Source organism: Apis florea, unplaced genomic scaffold, assembly GCF_048593485.1.
Source record: "Apis florea isolate Af1SG1 unplaced genomic scaffold, ASM4859348v1 contig_3798_pilon, whole genome shotgun sequence".
NCBI lineage: Eukaryota > Metazoa > Arthropoda > Insecta > Hymenoptera > Apidae > Apis > Apis florea.
In genome coordinates this window covers 912,501-932,827 of record NW_028256860.1, presented here as the reverse complement: position 1 = coordinate 932,827, position 20,327 = coordinate 912,501, and the positions used below count along the sequence as shown (strand labels likewise).

The 20,327-nt window shown below is 26.6% G+C and overlaps 1 protein-coding gene across 1 annotated transcript in view; it reads right to left on the bottom strand.

The window, feature by feature from the left end:
* LOC100872236 (protein Wnt-2) overlaps positions 1–20,327 on the bottom strand; it is a 144,918-nt gene that overhangs the window by 123,546 nt on the left and 1,045 nt on the right. The window contains exon 1 of the mRNA XM_012485073.3: positions 20,212–20,327. This exon is cut by the window's right edge and continues 1,045 nt beyond it. Within this exon, the coding sequence (XP_012340527.1) occupies positions 20,212–20,288 (77 nt within the window). The 5' untranslated portion in view covers positions 20,289–20,327. The remainder of the gene's footprint in view (positions 1–20,211) is intronic.

The window sequence follows — 20,327 nt, the reverse complement described above, 5'->3', positions numbered from 1 at the left end:
CTTGACAGAAGCTTCTTCAGTATCAATAAGATTATACAATATAATAAATGTCCATTTCGTTCAATTTTAACTTTTTTATACATTGTAATATGTTAATTATAATATAATAAATGTCCATTTCGTTCAATTTTAACTTTTTTATACACTATAATATTATCGAATTATCGAACCTTTAAAAACATTACAAATTTACCAAAACATAAATATCAGCTTCATACGCAGCAAAATTACATTTAATAATATATTTAAGGACCACAACAAACATTTTTTTCTTTTTGTCCAATTTAATTTGACCTTGCTCTAAAATATGCTTGTTTACAATTAATTTCACGAAAACATTTTCCAAATGATTTCCAGCATTATTTGTACCATATCGATCATTTTATCAATTTTTTTGCTTCATTCATTTTAATTTTTTGTCCTGATTTATTATTCTTTTTGTTATTGTTATTGTCGAATCATAGTCGATACTCAAACGAAATTATTGATTTTTCATAATTAATTCTTCGTTTCACAATGTACACACTTCTTGTCCTTTTCTCTTCCCTACTTTTCTGCTCTTCTCCCCTTTTCATAGTAATTTCAAGTAAAGGGATACAATCTTGCGCGTATCCTATTCTCGTCCTTTAATTATACGCAATCATCTTCTACCTATGGTCGTTAGCAATCATTGATAAACGGTTTTTACGCGACGTGTATTTGCTTGCTCTTTCAAGATCGATCGTGAAATTACACCGTTTCGTAACCGATCTTATAAATAACATCATTTACTTTTCAATCTCATTAAGATCTCTTCGTTCACACGCATCATTATCTGATAGTCATTCATTATTATTTCAATATCATTTAACATAAATAATCGATTTTCCCGTTTTGTATATTACCTTCAATGAAAGGAAGCTTTATTGAAGCTTTTTTTTTTATTTATTTGTTGTAACGTTAACATTTTATTTTTAAAATTTGTGATAAAAGAAATTTTAATAGAATTATTCCGATGAAGAAATTATTTTAAATATATTATAAATATTGTTAGGAAAAGAATAAGTTTAATGAAGAAAAAATTATAAATTATAGAAAATTGATAAGAAATAAAATCTTTAATTTATCTTATATTCAATTTATTGTATCTTTTTTTTTTTTTTACTTTATTTGACAATAAGTAAATAATAACACAATATTTCTTATTGAATATTCTCTTGATTTTGAATTTATTTATATATTGTATCAATATTATATATTTTGATTTTGAATTTAACTTTTTAACTTATAAATTATAAATTTTCTTAAATGAAATGTATAAAAATGATAAATAATGAACACTATTATATTCAAGATTGATTAAAAAAAAATAGATATAATTAAAAATATTTATACTCCATATTGAAAAGAAATTTAACTTGCCTGAAAATTTTGATTTTATTGAAACTTTGTGTATATGTAAAATATGACTGATACATAGAGCGATTTTTTTATCAGTAAGAAATCTCTTTAAGAAAATGAAATTAATATTCAAAAGTTTTAATTTTTTTTTAACGCTTAAAAAACTAAATATTTTGTAATTTAAACTAAAATTTTGTTCTATAGCATTACAAAACATATATTTTAAAAAACACAAAAAATTAATATTGGAAACTATTATTAAACTTTTATATCGCTAAAAAAATCGCATTTGTGATTCACTATATTTTATATATTTATTATACTATACTAATATACTTTATATATTCATTTTTCATTAAAAATTTTTAAAAATAAAAACCTAAAAAAATTAAATTTTTATAATGTAGGTAATTCTTTTGATATGCAGAGAATGTTTTATTAAAATTTTGAAACATCAATGAAAAATTACTTCAAAAATGATTTTCCTTTTTGTACGTGTATATATATATTGTAAAATTATAAATGTGAATTTTAATTATATATTTTCTATTATATGTTAAAAATTTATATTAAATATATTAAAAAATTATATTATATAATATTTTTGGAATTATTTAGCATATTATTTTCGATTCCATTTAATATTTTTTAATTTATCTTAAATGACATTAAAAATTGTAAAAACATTAGAAGATTTTTATAATATTATTATTGCATAGTAAAAAAAAAAATAAAAATTTTTATATTCCCTTTATATATTTTATTATAACATACATCTTTTGTCTGTTTAATTAGAAGTATTCATAAAATCAAATTCATAAAATTATTCTCCTTTTTAATATATGTTAATTTATTAAAAATTACTTTGCATAAATATTATCATATCTATTAATATATAAAACATAGAACTAATTTGGCGTTAAAATTTTCATAGATAATCAATCTATTTTGATATTAATAGTTTATTTTTTCATATTATAAATAGATATAATTTAAAATATACAATAATATACAAAATAATTAATTATGACGTTCTTATATCTAAAAGTTATTTAAAAGTTATCTAAAAATAACTCCTAAATAATTAATTATTTACATTTTAATAAAAATTCAGCCATTTCTTATATTTGCCAATGTATCTCCAATGTATCAATGTTTAAAAAAAATTGGAATTGATTGCTTATAAAGATGAATTATCTTTAATATAATAATATTGTATCTATTGTATCGTGAAAACATATATAAATTATATAAATTAAAAAATAACTTCTGTTATGCAGCCATGATTATTAGTGTTATTATCCATTAAAAAATTGACTATAAATAAATATTTTTTCTTAAAGATTTTATGTTTTCACATATAATTATATTAATATAAATGAATATTTTAAAATTTATTTATTAAAATATTTATTTTTTGTACATAAATAATCTATAATCACGAAAAATATTGAAATCAAAATGAGCATTTAAACTAATTGATTTCTATGTTTTCCTATAATTTCTAAATTTTATATCTTTATAATTTTTATTGTTTCTATAAAGATTTAAATTGTTATTTTGTAAGAAATCAATTTTTAAACTTATAAATATATTATAATTCATATTATAATTTGTGTTCAATTAAAAAATCTTTAGTTTCATTTATAAATCATCGAATAAAATAAATTGTTAATAATTTATTCAATAATATATGTATAAAATCAATCAACCATAGTAGCTAATTGACTAACTAAATAAAAACTGTTAGAAAAACAATAATACTATAATTGTATACATTACATTTTATCATTATTAACTATTCTATCATCTCCTAGATAAAACAATCTTTCAAATCGTTTAATAAAAAATTGGCCTCTCTTACGATAGCTACCAACTTTTACTTAATATATAGCAAGACTAAGAAAAGACACGAAACGAGCAATCGTTATCAATCATAAAAAGCATCGTTCGCATCAGGATATTACTCTCCTCTCGAGAGGTGAACTTCGATTCTTTTTTTTTTTTTTTTTTTTTTTTTTAGCTTCAAGGCAAGCGACTATTCAGCAACAGTGTTGCTATGGCTGGCCACGGACAACACGCTTCGAAAGCGTATCGACGCGAGGCGATTAAACGCGGATCATGATCGTGTTCGATCGGCCCTCTTTAGAAACGTGGACGAGGAACTTGTAGCAATTTACGATCTCGTATCTGATCGGTGATCGTCGCCGAGAACGAGACACCGCGAGGATCATGATCTATGTCTTTATTAACCGATCCACGCGTCCTCGTTAACGAACGGAATACGCATTGGTGACGCGACAGTTCGCGCGAGTTACTGCGCTCAAGAGGTTGGAGTGAGGTTAGGATTCCCTATGGGAGAAAACGAACGATGCCAGTTGATAAAGTCAAAGCATCGAAACGATGCGAACGAGAGATATCGAGCCAGTTTGCACTGATGTTATGTGTCGAGCGTTATGGTTGATTTGAGAAGCTAAAGGATGGGTTTTTTGTGGACGTTCTCATGGATTGTGATTTCGTTTTGTTCTTGATCGAGGTGTTGAGAGTGGTCAGGTAATAATTTTAAATGTTAGAGATGGATGATTAGTATTCTAGAAGGGGGGTTTAACTCGTTGAGTGAGTCGTTTCTTGGTTGTTAAGATGTAGAATTAGAATTAGGATTCTTTTTTTTTTTTTTTTTTTTAGAGAAGACTTAATTTTGGTTGGATCTATTTTAATTATATGGGATGGAAGAGCGAAATATTATACGTTTCTAATGTGATTTTAATCGTGTATTAAAAAGATAGATAAATAAAGTTTCAGGAAATAAATTATTGTGTCTAAAAGAATAATCTGTCTAAGGATTTAACTCGTTCTTCCAGTTAATAAGTTGAAAATGTGAGTAGAGAAAGAGTCAGATGTTGTATTTATAAGTATGAGGTTCTTGTCAATAAATCATCGGATAGTTTTATTAATCTACCGAAGAGTAGATATTCAAATCTACTTTCACGCCCAACGGAAAGAAGCTATTGATGCTTAAGACAATATTTTAATCAAAATATAATCTAAATCAAATTCGATAGTTATTTACAAAAGAATATCTATCCGATTTCTATATTTAAAATATATTATTAAAGATATGATTCTGAAAAACTCTTTCTTTATCGGTATTTAGTTTTCGAGATATGTAAAAATTTTTGAAACTTAAATTTATAATTGTAATTATAATATATAATATACTTAGATTTACGAATAAGAAGCATACATATTGTGGAAGTAATAAGATTATTAAAAATGTTAAAAAGAAATATAATCATAACGAAATTATATAATAGTTACGATAATTTTTTTCTAATTAAACGAAAAGTAATTCCACGATGAATTACGTCCATTAATTTTTCTCTTTTATTGTTTAGATTGGCTATGTAAGAATGTATCATTAGACAATAAACGAAACTTGGAATCTAACCTATTAATTTTTTTTTTTTAATTTAGAATACGATCACCATTAAGCAATAAACGAAAAAAAAAGTATAACCTAACCTCTAATCCATTTCATTAAATGAAATTAGATTAAATAATATAGGAATGTAATTATTATTAATTTAAGATCGTTTAGAATTCAAGCCATATTGAAGCCATATAAGTTCAACAAGTTTTTTTCCAAATATTTGAAAACAAAACGAATCGTAAAGGAAAAATTTGTTCGGAATGATGACCAAGACAATATATTCCAAGGTCTCATCGAAATCGGTGAGAAATATCCTTTTCTATAAATAATTATCTCCAATTCAAATCTACATTTAATACATAACGCAAACAAAATACGCAGTACAACACTCAAAAACTAAAATCGAACAATAAGAACGCGATCCAAATCTAATACCCATAATCAAACGCAAAGAAACACACATATACGAATCTACAATCATCGAGCAATAGAAAAAATTCAATTCCAAATCCAAAACGGAACCAGACAAAAAAATCTATGCCCGAATAAAAAAGAATCCACTTCTGAAACGCGTTTTAAAACACTCCATTTCAACCTGCACTAAATGTTCAAAGCAGGTCCTCATTCCAAGGCGGCCGCGATACTATCAACGCGTACCATCGAACAACCGAATAAACCAATAAAAACGACACCCCGGAACGGATCTTACGGGCCGTCATCCGTGAAAGGGAGGCGAGGAATTCAGCTGGCCGGCCAGCTCCTAACCCACGAGGCGAAACCCTAGAGAGGGCCCCCGCTTCTTCTACCATCCTTGCGTTTAATCAATTTGAATCGCGTGGACGCCGCGGGCTTAGGTCGACATCTTTCACGGCCGAACCAGGGCACTTAGAGATATTTTAATGGCGCTTTGTGCCTCTGCGGGGACGGGGGGGCTTACCTTTTATTCGAAAGGGCGACCGCGTTTCGTCTCGCCCTTTGTCTTTCCACCTCATCCTTTTACCTCCACCCCTTCGCCCCTCCTTTATTCATTTCCCCCTCTCATTATACTTCTTTCGGGCGACGTCCGCTGACCACTGGTTATTTTAATTGGATCTTCGCCCAGCCTTTTTTCGCCCGTTCCTCTTCCCCGTGCGTGCATCGCGTGCTCCGCCGTTCCATTCCATCCCCAACGCGCCATACGTTCGTATTCCAGTTCCACGGATACCGAACGCCCGTTTTTGCGCGCGACGCGACCATTCTCGATGACAAAGCGAAGAATTCGACGTAGGCTAATTTTAATAGAGATCGGCCTCGTTCTTTTTTTTTTTTTTTTTTTTTTGTAACATTCTTGTAATTGGGATTTGCTTTTTTAGGTGAAATATATATGCGAAGCATATGTTGCATTTTACACTTTGTTTTGGTATTGGTTTTATTCACGATTGATGTAAATTTTATAAATCTTTTGAATTAAAATTTTTGGTCGTGATGTACGTTTACGCGAATTCGCAACGATTCTGAATTATATGTACGAAAATTATATTAAAAAATAATAAAAATTCCAATTTAATAAAAATTTCGAAAAAATTGGATATTTTTATATATTGTTTTGATAAGTAAATGTATTATATGATACAATGATTTATATTTTATATATAATAAATATATATAATATGATATATTTGAACACGTTTCAAAATCCAAAATGTATTTATAAGAAAGAAGAATTGTAATAGGTACACATTTTCTATCTATTAAATTTAATCATTATTGATAATTAGTATACAATAATTCATATAAATATAATGATCGGAAATTGCAAAATATTTTTTAAATTGTAAATATACTTATACTTACAACGAGCATTCTCAAAATGATCAAATCACTACCGATTAATTTTTCCCTCCGTTAAATTTATTTCTTCAATTTCCTTAAGAACGAGTCCTTTTCACGATTTCTCTATTAAAAAACAATGTTTAATATATTCGACATCGTCGAATTAATTCCGTATTATTTCCAATAATTGGCAACTTTCGAGAAAGTCTTCCTTTCGGAGTAAAATTAAATTACGCTAGAGATACCGGTCGAAAATAATCAACCAGATTCCAAGGTTGATTCCTCCTCGAGAACTTTCTTGAAACAGCTTCGACATCCCGTTTATCTTGGAAACATCAAGGGACACACCCGCCCGATTCGAGAGCGGTAATCGTTTAATTAGCACGTGTATTCTTCGAAGATTCTTATCGAGAAATCCTCTGAGAAAATTCGCGCCGCTTTCGTGAACGATGAGTCGAAAGTTTTTGCTGCCATCAATCTCAAAAAGTGAAAGAGAGAAAAATAAATAAAGAAAAAAAGAGAGAGAGAGAGAGAGATCAGAAGAGAAAGAGAGTACAATGTTTCCACGATCTGAGCCTCAATCGGATGGGAAATTAATCCAGATGAATATTCGATTCAGATGGATATTACTCACGCATCACACTTTCACGTGTAATTAATATTTATGCGATCGACGCGAATAAGATTAATTAAAACTCGCGCGAAATGCTCGACGTTACTGTAAAGGGAAGGCAAGTTGATCAGGTTGCGAATTCATTAAACGTAACGATGATTAAAAGTCGCGTGACGTTGCCCGAGGCGTTCATTTCGCGAAAAATCAAAGATGCTTCACTTTATTTTAAGTCGAACGTGAAATGTGGAAATAATATTTCATGTCGTGGAGTGGTGTTTAAAAGAGGTTTACTAACACACTTTGGAATTTGTCTCCATTAAAGTTATTTAATATGTTTATGAATATTTAAAGGAAAATATATTTCTTGAGGAGGAAAATAGGCGCACGAATGAGAGAAATGTGAAAGGTAGAATTAATTGAGGCGAGTAATTACCCAGAATTTTCGATAATTTTAAACACCGAAATTTCATTGAATACACATTCAATTTGCTACAAACGAGATCACAAAAAAAGTATAATTCGAAAAATCAAGAATCTTTGTTTTTGAAAAAAATCAATTTTGAATATTTATTAAATATTTAAAATATTGTCTCATGAACGTTAATATAATTGGAAATGATGATTTTACATGAAAAAGTAAAACGAATGAATGAAAATACAAAATATAAATTTTTTCGTTTAAAACTTTCGTTTTCGAATTCAAAAAATTTTCAAATACAAGCTACTCTACTTCTCGATTAGATACAAATAAACGAAACTTGATAATTCTACACATCTGTGAAAATAAACAAAAAATAGAGAAAATAATAAATAAAAATATATATAATAAATTTTTTTCGTGGAAATTGGTTTTCAAAAAAATTGAATTTGAAAATTCGCTATTTTTTTGATTATATATATTTAATCTCAAACAAGAACTTAATTTAAGCGATAATTTCTTCTTTTTATATATTTTTACTTATAAAATAACGACCTATTGAATAATTTTATTTTATTTGAAAAATGTTCGAACTTTATTTATTTGAAAATAGCGTCAAAAATTTTATTTTATACTTTCGACTTATTTTTTTATGTGTGAATTATCTTCTCTATAGTTTACTCCATAGAACATATACAAACTTATTTGCATATAAAATTGAATAATTGATTCGAGGACATTCAATTTATATTAGAATATGTCAATCAATGAACACATTAAATAATCATTAATTAAGCAGAAATATATATTATGGATTAAATAGTTAACGAGATTATGGATTAGACATATTTACTTTACAAATTTTTAAATTCAATTATCTCAAAAATAAGAACAAATATGAAATAAAATATTTTAATTTTACATTTTTTCTTTATCTTTTTTTTAATCATTTACTATAAATTATACCTATGTATGTATTTGATTAATATTTAAACGTATTTAAAGAGAATCTAGTATTATGTAAGGAAAATAATGAAAATAATATATGCACCTATAATAATTATAATCTAATTCTATGAAATCCATTATGAGTATTCGTTTAAAAGATATTTGTTCCTCATCCGCAATTCCATCGTATTTTTTTGTCTTCTTTATATTTAAATAAAATTACTAAACTAATTAAATTAATAGAATTACTATTTCATCCTCTTCTTCTATTTACTTCTCTTATCAAAGCTGTCACATAAACAATATAAGGAAAAATATAGGAAAAGAACTTGTATAATTACAATTTATATAAAGCTTAACAAAATAAAAATAAATTTTATGCAAAATACATTCGTTTTCGCATGTAGCGTACAAGTAATCAGCGAATAGATTTTAATGAATCCTCTTTTAAAGCTTCAGGAGAAACTCATAATAAGAAGCTGAGCGTTAACGGAAACCTTGCATTCCATCTTTCGATCGCAGATAATAATATTCTTCCGGCAAAAGTCGCGCGCCTGTTCCTGACTAACTGCCATAGATGATGAAGACACGTATTCTACTACTGAAGCAAACTTACTGAATGGTATTACTACTCTTCACGGCGGGAGGGCCGAGTCAGGCTTACTTTACACCGTCAGATCTTAATTTAATGCTTGGAACCCGCTACGACATCGATGCCTCTCTTTCGACTCGTGTCCCACTGCGATCCGTTCCTTAGAAACCAACAGGCTCAATGGCTGCCGGGGGTAGCCGTGAGTTATTTCGTCATGCGTATATCGGGTAAAGTAAATTGTAATTCATGTTATATTTTTTGCGTTCATGCTATTAAAAAAATTTGGTATAAACGTAAGAAAAATAAGTCAACTAATTGGAATGATTTTAAATTAATGCAGGTATGCATGCGATTGTGAGAAGAGAAGAAAATGGTTATCTTCGAAAGCTAGGTATAATTATACCGTCTGATCATAAAGTTTCATATTTTCGTTGCTTAATTAAAAAATACTAATTTTGAATATGATTAATCTTTTTTAATGAAAATTCTTATAACATATATTTTTAATTATTAAATAAATTTATAAATGAAAATTTAATAATATATATGTCATTTCTGCATTTATGTAAAATTATAGAATATTGGTAATTTAATTTTGGAAATAAAACTCGTTCGTTTATATTCGAAGATTTCGTAACATGATGTAAATGAAAGGAAGGGAACGCATAAAACGATATTCTTCTGTTCACTTTAATTTCTTTGTTCACTGTATGATAAATTTTGCAAAATATCTTCTGAAATAATAATTTTTTATTATAAATAGTTTGATAATTTTTTATTATATAAGTATTTAAATCGGGGGTAGAAACAAGTCTCAGGAGAAACTTCCGGAACTCATCACTATGTTCCTATACTTTCTAATAATATTTTATGACCCCGTAATTTTCAGAAACTAATTTTGATAATTGCTTAAAATTGGTCTTCGATATGCTCGCTAAAACTTTAAATAAGGGCCTAAGGGAATTATACTTATGATGGTTAAGCTTATGATATAATATTAACTATGAAATCGTTTTAATATTCCAGCTGTTTATGATTATACCAAAGTCACATAGTTACGTGTGTTCCAAATTATATTTTAAATTTTATCTTGAATTTGATTTCAAATTTTTCTGCAAGTTTTATAATTTTTCACAATTTAAAGTAAATAAAACGTTTTGGACGACTGCAAATGAATTCATTTCTATTTCACAATATCTTATAAATTAATTAATTATTTCACTTAAAAAAAAAAAAATAACAAGAAACAAAATAATAAAATTAATGAAAATTTTAACTAAAAAAAAAAAAAGGAAAAAAAATATGTACATAACAAACATAATAAATAAGAAATGTACCTGTAATAATATAACTTTAAATACTAAAATTCAAAAATATTAAATTCCGTTAATAAATAAACATTAATCTTTATCATACTTATCGATCTGTCGATCGAATATTTACTACTAAATAATTACTATTCATAGTAGATAGAGAAAGTTAAATAGAGAAAGAAGAAAAAAATGAAATGTCACATGCAGAGTCATCACCCAGGAACAGGAAGTCATTGGGATAGAAAATTATTAGAAAATCGTACAAATCTTCTCGTTGAACAAAGTACTCGCATTTCACTCGTATATTATCACTTTTTCTCCTTCCCCTCCGCCCGATCGATCGAAATTGAGATGAATATCCACGCTTTCATTAACAATCTCGCGGTCAATTTTAAATCTTATTAATAGGCCTTGGAACCTCGGCAGATTATGATCGATCGACACGAACACGGCACACTATTATTTCGGAAATTCTTACCAAGAGCCCCTCGTTAATTCGAAAGGTTTACGGTGGGTTGAAACACTCGTAATCGTTGGACATTGTGTCCCAAGAATGCGGCGAGAATTCCTCGCCCGGCTTGGAAATTGTCGTCTCTTTGTGTCCTTTTTTCTTTTCTTTTTTTTTTTTGTAAACTGTAATTAATAGAAAGGCGTTTAATGCGAGATTTCTGCACAACGATCGGATTCGAATTTCAAGATACGTGGAGAACGATGATTTCGTATTTTCAGTAAAATCGAATAATTGTGATAAGTTGCAAAAATGTGAACAATAGGACGAAATAAAAAAATCAAAATTGTATGATTTTTAATACAATAGAATTTTCATATCTGAATATTTTAATATATATAAGTTTTATTAATCGAATTCTATTGTTCGACTTGTATTGTCTATTTAGATTATCATCAATAGGTTTTTATCACAATGAAAATTTAATTGGAATTAATATTGGACAATATTGTTTAAGTTAGACAGCACATAGTAACTATTGAAATGAAATAAAAAATAATTAAGAAATTAAAAAGCGATGAACGGTACAAAATCGATAATCAATGGCATTAAAAAAGAAAAAGGATGAAATAAAAAATTATTTGTAAGAATGCATATTCCTTCATATATTTAAAAATTTGTATAATTTAATATTTAAAAATATGTAAGATTTCTAACTTTTATAATAAAAATCATTTTCACACCATTATTTCAATTTTATTAATAATTTTATAAATAAATAAAATTGTAGTATAATTTTAAAATTCAAAAAAAGTTTGTTCTATTATCCGAAAATTCTTTTATCCAAGTTTTATCTTCCTATTAATATTTGAATAATAGAGATTCTATTCTAGTAAGAAATTTATTTGTAATCTTATAATTTTATATTTTAATATGCAAAAATAATCTTTTGAAATAGTTTAAAGGTTTCAAAGTTCCGATTTCTTACTTTTTTAAGTACATTATTAAATTTATCTTTTAACTTTTTATTTTTATATTATAAAATCATTATTTTATATAACTAATTATAATATTTTTTCTTTTTATGAATTTATTAATAACTTTAAAATAAATACGTAAAATAATGTTTACATATAAATGAATAAATTAAAATAAATATTTATAAAATGATAATTTTTTTAATTTATTCTAAATCTAAATTTCTTTATCCACAATTATTACATAATAAGAAATATTATTTGCTAAAAAAAAATTATATTATTAAAATATTGAATAAAAATGTATAAAATTTAATTCAAAAATGTAAATAATAATTTTTAAATGATTTACCACATTTCAAAAAATTTATTTAATATAAAACAAGTTCACTGAATTAAAAATTAAAAATTATTTTATTCTCTAAAAATTATTATATTATATTATTACACAAATATTTTGAATATAATTTTTAATAAATAAGATTTGAGGATAAATTTGATGAAAAATTTTCAGGAAATCGTAAAAATTCACAGAACAAAATCCTATATTCTCATAAAATATTTCATCTATTAATCGTTAAATATTATTTGCATGCATCAAACGAGTATAATTACTCGACCGTGTAAAAAAAAAACAAGTAACATTCCAGCAATTCTCCCTTTCACGTGTTGCAATTTTGCAATGCATAGATCACGTTCATCAATCTCTTCATTCAATTGGCAATGATTGCATTATAAATATAAGCATATTTCGCTTTTTTACTTTTTTAATGATGCGTTAATAATTACTTTTAGTAATTATACTTCACATCGTAACTTTATAAATTTTATTTTTATATTCTGATAGTTATCAATTATCTATACTTATTAAATTATTCTTTATAATTTTTTTTTAATAATTACCCGTATTTAAATTATTTTTTATATAATAAAATATATATACAAATATATATATTGTTATTCTCATTGAATACTTTTTGATGATATTTTTGATATTTTTTGATGAATACTTATAAATTATTTATACTTAAATTATTTTTTACACTTTTTAACAATCATTTAAAATTATCTATGCTTATTAAATTATTCTTTATATTTTTTAATAATTATGTATTTAAATTATTTTTCAATATAACAGATATATATTGTTATTCCCATTAGATACTTTTATTTTTTGATGGATAATTATCAATTACTTATAATTAAATTATTTTTTGCACTTTTTAACAATAATTTAAGTTTTATTTAAATTATTCTTTGCACAATATATGTTGATGAAGCACAATGAAAATTTTTTCAGTTTAAAATTTTCACCAAAAGATTCAACAACAAAAATATACGTATGAATGTATATTTTCAATCTTGTAAACATCGGAGAAAAAGATCTAAATATCTCGGTAACAAAATAAATCTTACCGCCTCATCTACTTCCACCAGACTAACAATGCGTCTCGTATAACCCCCTCAGAAGAAACGAATCCTTTTGCGCGCGCACGCGCACGCACACATGTCATGCAACCTAACTCTACAAATAAAATCGAATCCGAAAGATATAGCAGAACGATGTTGACCAGTGGAGAGATATAAAAGGTGAATCGAAGTCAATAACAGGGGGAGACCCATAAAGTTACACGAACTTCATCTCTGCATTCTAAGAATGGAACTCCTTATAACTCTGTATCCTTTTATTTTCTTCCAATTGTGATTATTATGATTATATGAGGTACGAGAAAAAAGAGAATCAGAAAGAGATTTATTAAAATACCTACAAATACAAATATCATGTATATTAATTTCTTGCAAATAATATTTTCTAGATATTTTACAATATATTTAAAATTTAACATTTTTTAAATAAATTCAGAAATCTTGAAACTTGAAAGTAAAGTTAATTTATAAATGGCCTCAAAAAATTGATTAAACATTAGATTTCTTAAGGTTATTTAGTAAAAAACAAAATTTTAATGCTTAATTTTAATTTTTCTTAGAATGCTAAATAGGAAATTTTAACAATTATTCATATCTATCTGTGAGAAATAACTTTATTAAAGTTTCTTATTTTTCACAATATTTATAATATTGTAAAAAAAGGAATAAAATTTTTTTGATTATTTGAAACAGACAATTGTGGAATAATTAATCAATGAAATTTTACTTGTAATAAATTATAGAAATAAAGATTTTATTATTTAATATTAAATAGCACAATTGAATATCTTAAAATTTTTTAAAATTTAGTTATAAAATCTTATTCATTCTGTTTCTGAATTTGTTATTGTTATAATATGTTTGATAACAAAATTTCATAATTTTTTTAAATTGTTTTCTAAATTGGTTTAATTATCTCATTAAATAATATACGATTAAATAATGATATGACTTGTAACTTATCATAATGTTATTATGATATAATTATTAATAAATTATTGTACAATAATGCTATTCAGCATAATATAAAATTGAATTGCTCAAATCGTTCGAAATTGCTAAGACTCAAACTTGCAAGAATACGATGTGGCAAAATTCATCCGCATCAAAATTATACGTTAGATGCGCATCGTGATTTAATCCACAATAAAATGCATAAATATTGTTTTCATCGTCTAAAATGAATATTCCAAATGATTAGTGAGCATATCTCTACTTTTGATGAATTGCAAACATGATTCATCCATAGTAAAGCAACAGTGACAAGTTTAAACCTGTCCAGAAACAAGTATACAGCCATTCAGATTCCAATCTGTCTTTATTCTGATACTCATTTATTTCATTTACCGACATTTTACAAACTACTAACTAAGAAACGAATTCAATCGTTAACCTTTAGAAAGAAAGAGTGGTCAGAGAGACATCTCGAACCTTGAACTTTATATAAATAAAGCTATAGATTGTATTACAAGTTGAATGATTTTACGAATACAATTTTCAAAAATCAATCCATCTATATTTAGATTATTATTGTTATAATTGACTATAATTAAAGTTAAAATTGAGATACGAGATATTTTACAGTGTTGATTATATTTCAATCTTAAAACATACATACACATACTTTATATATATATATGTATACATATGATATATCAATATAAGTATATTAGATATAATATAGAAATATGTAAATGAATTTATATATATATATATATATTATATATCTAATATATTTATAAGGTAAAAGAATCGATTATTTGTTTCAAAACAAACATAAAAATTAATATAAAATATCGATCGAGATTTATTCATTAAGTTATAAACAATTTAATTTTGCATTAAACGAAGCAAGATGGAATTTTTAATAAATTTTATTTATTTATAAATACACCACATGATGTATTTACATTTATGAAAAATTTGAATATACAAAAATCTACAGAATGCATGTAATATGAAAAAATTTAAGGAACAAAATAAATCTTTATTTAAGCTTCATTTCTTTAGTAATCATTTATTTTGCATAAAATTTTTTCCATACTCTATTTACAACTTAATCAATAAATCTCAATATTTTGTGCTTGTTTTGATGTTTAGATGATCTTCTAGAATCAACCCTTCAAAGATATAAGTACAGTAACACTTTATATACAGCATATGAATCAGATTTGGGACAAATTTATTGCCTTATGTTGCGTGTCGTTTCTCTAAAAATAAAAGGATTCGTGTGAATATTCTAGTTTTTATCTTTCACATGGATGAATCATCCGTGATGCATATCCAAATGAAAAATCTAAATTCACCTCTTAATACACAGATATCGTGCACGTATAAACGTGAACGATTGGAATCTATATGTCTTTACGTAAGATTACACAAAGTCGTGGAAAAGGTATTCCATCGTTATGACGATCAACCAGTGATAATGTTATCTCTTAATAATTTAATAACGGCAATTTGTGAGCCGGTTCCATGCGTAACGATCAACAACGAAAAAACTCGGCTACTTCTGTTACGACCTTATTACTATGAAACAGTGAAACGTAATTTTTAATCAAACGAGAAATATTTTGATTGACACGTTGATCAATATCTATAATCCGATAAATATTAATGCAATCTATGAATGATAAAAAAGTTGATCGATAAAATGAGAGGAGATAGAATGGAAACGTAGCAAGAAACGTATAATTAGTTAAGTGAAGAAAGCTGATGTAGGGTATATGGAATTTTGTGTCATATTTTCATAATTTAATGTATATTGTTCGAGACGACGAACGTTGATGCGATGCCGTGAATTCGGTATGAGTGGTTTAAAAATAAAGCAGTCGCTCGCTTGGCAAGAGAATTTAGGGGAATTTTTGGTAGTTGTACGATGGAATGTGATTTTAGACGCATGAATAGCCGGAATACATACGACCTCAGATGCAAAGCGAAAGATTGTAAATTGGAGGATTTATTCTTTTTTGCGAATAATTTTTCAGTTGAAATATGTAATGTAATTTAAAAAATTTTATTATATATTAACATCGATGTATAATAATTATTCTTAAATATAATAATAATTCCTAAAAGATAATGTAATATAATAATTTTTAAATTAAAAAGTCATAATAAAATGAACTTTTAGTAGAATTTTGAGATTTTTAGTAGATTGAAAAATTAATTAAGATGTTCATGAACGAATTTACAATGATCACTTTGATCTCCAGAATTTATGCAATTTTAAATTACCTTTACAATATGTAAAAAAAATATTTCCACAATTAGAAAAAATATTATTTCTGAAATATTCTTTTAATTAAAAAAAAAAAAAAAAAAAAAAAAAACACTTAAAACGTTTGCGCAAAGTTGCAAATTTAAAAGAAAATTTGAATTTTATCTCATAAAATTCCTTTCTCCTAACTAATTTACGAAACTGCATTTAAGAATGTCAGGGTGACTTTTAAAATCTTGTAGCCGTAAAGATTTACAGCTAAATCGTCGCCAGGCATGCGTAGATCTCGCCGTATATAACACTTTGTAAAATACCGGTAAAATTAATACACACAGGTGAGGAACACGTGTAAACGTCAAGAGGATGCGCCCAAGAAGAGCGTAATTCAATGCATGATTTTCAAGGAGCTGTCTGAATTTATCATACGCGTAAGAACACTGGGCCGTGCATCAAACTTCATAGCACAGGTGTGAAAGTTTGACAAGGTGTGACGGGTCCGCAGCACGTGTCGATACGATGAGCAGAGCTTGCCTCGCGTTACATTTGCCTCTAGATGCAACCCTTCGCATGGCCTTGATGCTTTCTTTCATTTTTCATTTTTTTCTACACGAATGGCACTTCGTTTATATATTTTTCTTTTTTTTTTTTTTTTGCGAGGAAAAATTGTAGTTTCGATGGTGAAGTAATTCTTTCTTTTCTTGAATCTTTTTGATTTAATTAAATGATTATAATTTTAAAAATTGTTTCAAAATATATTTGTTACGAGAATAATGAAAAATAAATTTCAATATGTTATATTGTTGTTTTTATTTCTTATTTTAAAATGTTTTGAAAAAAACATGAAGAAATTAAATTATTATATTTTTAAGATGAAAATTTAGTTTTTATTTAGATATATAAATTATTGCAATAATATTTTTTTTAATACAGAAAATTTTTGATGAAAATATAAATGTTACTTTGTTTTACAATATAATTAATTACTTGAGAATTTTTAAAGCAAAGGAAAAATGTTGTCTAAAATTTTAAATAATAAAAAAATACATTTAATTACAATATATCAATTTTGCCTCTAATTTTCATGAATTTCTATGTGTAATTTCTATATTGTAAATCTTGATTTTCATTCAATTTAACTTTTAATAATAATCTTTAATAATTTAATATAATTTTTTCTAATAATTTTCGTATAAAAGAAATAAGTAAAGTATTTAATATTTTTCGTATATTAATTATATTAATTACAAAATTAGAATTTTAATGTATTAATAAAAGATTATGAATCCTATTATATTTCATTTTTAATACATTTGTAGTTACTTGCTCTATCATATTATTATTTATTTATAATTCAAACTTTTGAAAATAATAAGATATATCTATTCTGTTACCACCTATCTTTATACAATTAATGTCAGGGAAAACAAGAAGATTTTAAAAAGATTTCGAAATTTTCGCAGTAAATATTTTAAATACAATACGTATACAAGATTATTAAAAACAATAATAAAAATTGCCTTAGCATAACTCCTATTAATCTACTTTGCTTCATCGAAGAAAATAGAAAATATTTATAATATAGGAAAGATTTTCAAATCACGTATCTCTAATGAAAATTATCAAAAAAGGAATAAAATTTCAGAAATCCTTTTGATCTTCCCATTTTCCCAATATCGAAGAAAACAAAAAGAAACATTTCGAAATATTACTTCAAATACACAAGCATGATCGAAAAGTAAACTTTGTCTCACCACAATCCTTTTTCAACTTTTCTTTCTTTCTTTGTCGAAGAAAGTAGTAAACCAGAGACAGTTTAGAGAAGATTCGAGAACTCTGGATCTATGGATCGTAGACGTAGATCGCAATTATCGAAAAGAAAAAAGAGAAGAAAGACTAAAACGCCAACAAATCCTCTTCCCAAAGAAAAGTCAAAGAAAGGCTTATGTAAAAGGACTTCAAGATCTGTCTCGCTGCACGCTACCTCAAACCAGCACCAAAATTACCGAAAACAACAGTAAATTTCGCCTAGAAATTTACTCGGCCAGCCTTCACGCTTCGTCAGTGTCACGGTGCGGCAGAAAGAAAGGAAAAAGGAAGGTTTATCGAGCGTACCCCCGTATTTTTACAACAGCCTCCGGGGATAGGTCGTTTACCCTTATCTCAGGTTGGATCTACCGGTGAAGTGCGAACGATTGAGTCTCTGCGACGAAACCGAATCTCGATCGAGGTGGTCCCTTCGTCGTTCCGGATCCCTTCGAGGGCCCAAACGCGATCACCTCGCTTCGCTGGGCCCCGTTGCGTGTCGGCGGTGCTTCTCTTTTCCTACTGTCGTTGTCTTCTCTCTCTCTCTCTCTCTCTGTCTTTCTCTCTGTTTCTCTTTCTCTCGTGGAAAAAAAAGGAGGGGACACGCCTTTGTGAATATTGTCAGCCGACCAACATAGAAAGTTACTTTACAAATAACCTATAGTGGACCCTATATCTTCTCTACTTTGTTATTGAAGAGAGGATACGTGTCGCGCAGACGGCACAATATGAATGCGATGATAAAGTTGCGAATTCTTTTTTTTTTTCTTCTTCTTCTTTTCATTCTTCCGCTGAGAAGAGACGCGGTGTTGATGCAAGTTAAACGAACTACGTCACGGGTGGCGATGGGTAGAGGGTACGTTTGGTGGAAATTTTAGAATGGTTTTTGTTAGAACCATTGTGTGTTAGAAGAAAATTTATTTGATTTTGCTGAAATTTCGTGTGCATGTAAATTATGTGATAGATTACGTATGGAGCAATTTTTTATTGAAATTTCGGCATTTTTTATTTTTAAATATAATCTCATCTGAGAATACTTTTCACAACATTTTATCGTTTAAAATTTGGCTTTATTTCATACCATTACCAAAATTATATTTGAAAGATTAAAAAAGCTGAAATTTTGAGCATTGATTTTGTTTCTTTAAAATAATGTTTTGATAAAAAAAATTTATTAAAAATAAGAACATTTTGTTTAAATAATTTTGTAACTGATTATATATAACTAATGAGTCTGTGAACGTAAAAATATTAAAAACATAAAAATAATAAAACATATAACAAAAATTAGAAATAAATATACGCAATGGAATTATAATTTTTTTTAAAAATTTGTAAAAATTCTTTTTCTAATCATCAAATTGCTATTTCGTAGATTCATCGTAGATCCATATTTTTAATCAAAAAACCAATAAAATTTATAAAAGTTGACAAACTACTTAAATAAAATTGTCCGAAGCTGAAATAAACAAAAATACCAACGATTATCTGCAGAAAACATTAAATGCGATTAAAATTATTAAAATTAATTCTTATTTTTGATGTCATTTCATATCTTATCGATATTATCATATTAATCTTTATTAAATAAACATTCGTATAAAATCATGAATAGTCAAACGAACGATGGCAATAAATATCAACTCACTTTTTAATTATTAAATTTACACCTTATGAAATAAATAGTTTAAATACATATATTGATGATTTACTTGCAAATTATAATTTATAAATGACTGATCCAACACCGATAATTATTAATTACTATTAATTTCGAAATTTCGAGATTCAATTGGATGCTAAATTTCCAATGAACGAAAATATCTTACCTCGTCTGCCGTGGTCCCTGGATCTGCCCAAGAATGAGAAGGGCTATCGCGGTTGCCGCGATGTCACCACAACGCATCTCTTACATCACAATCCCCTTGTTTATTGAATTCATAAA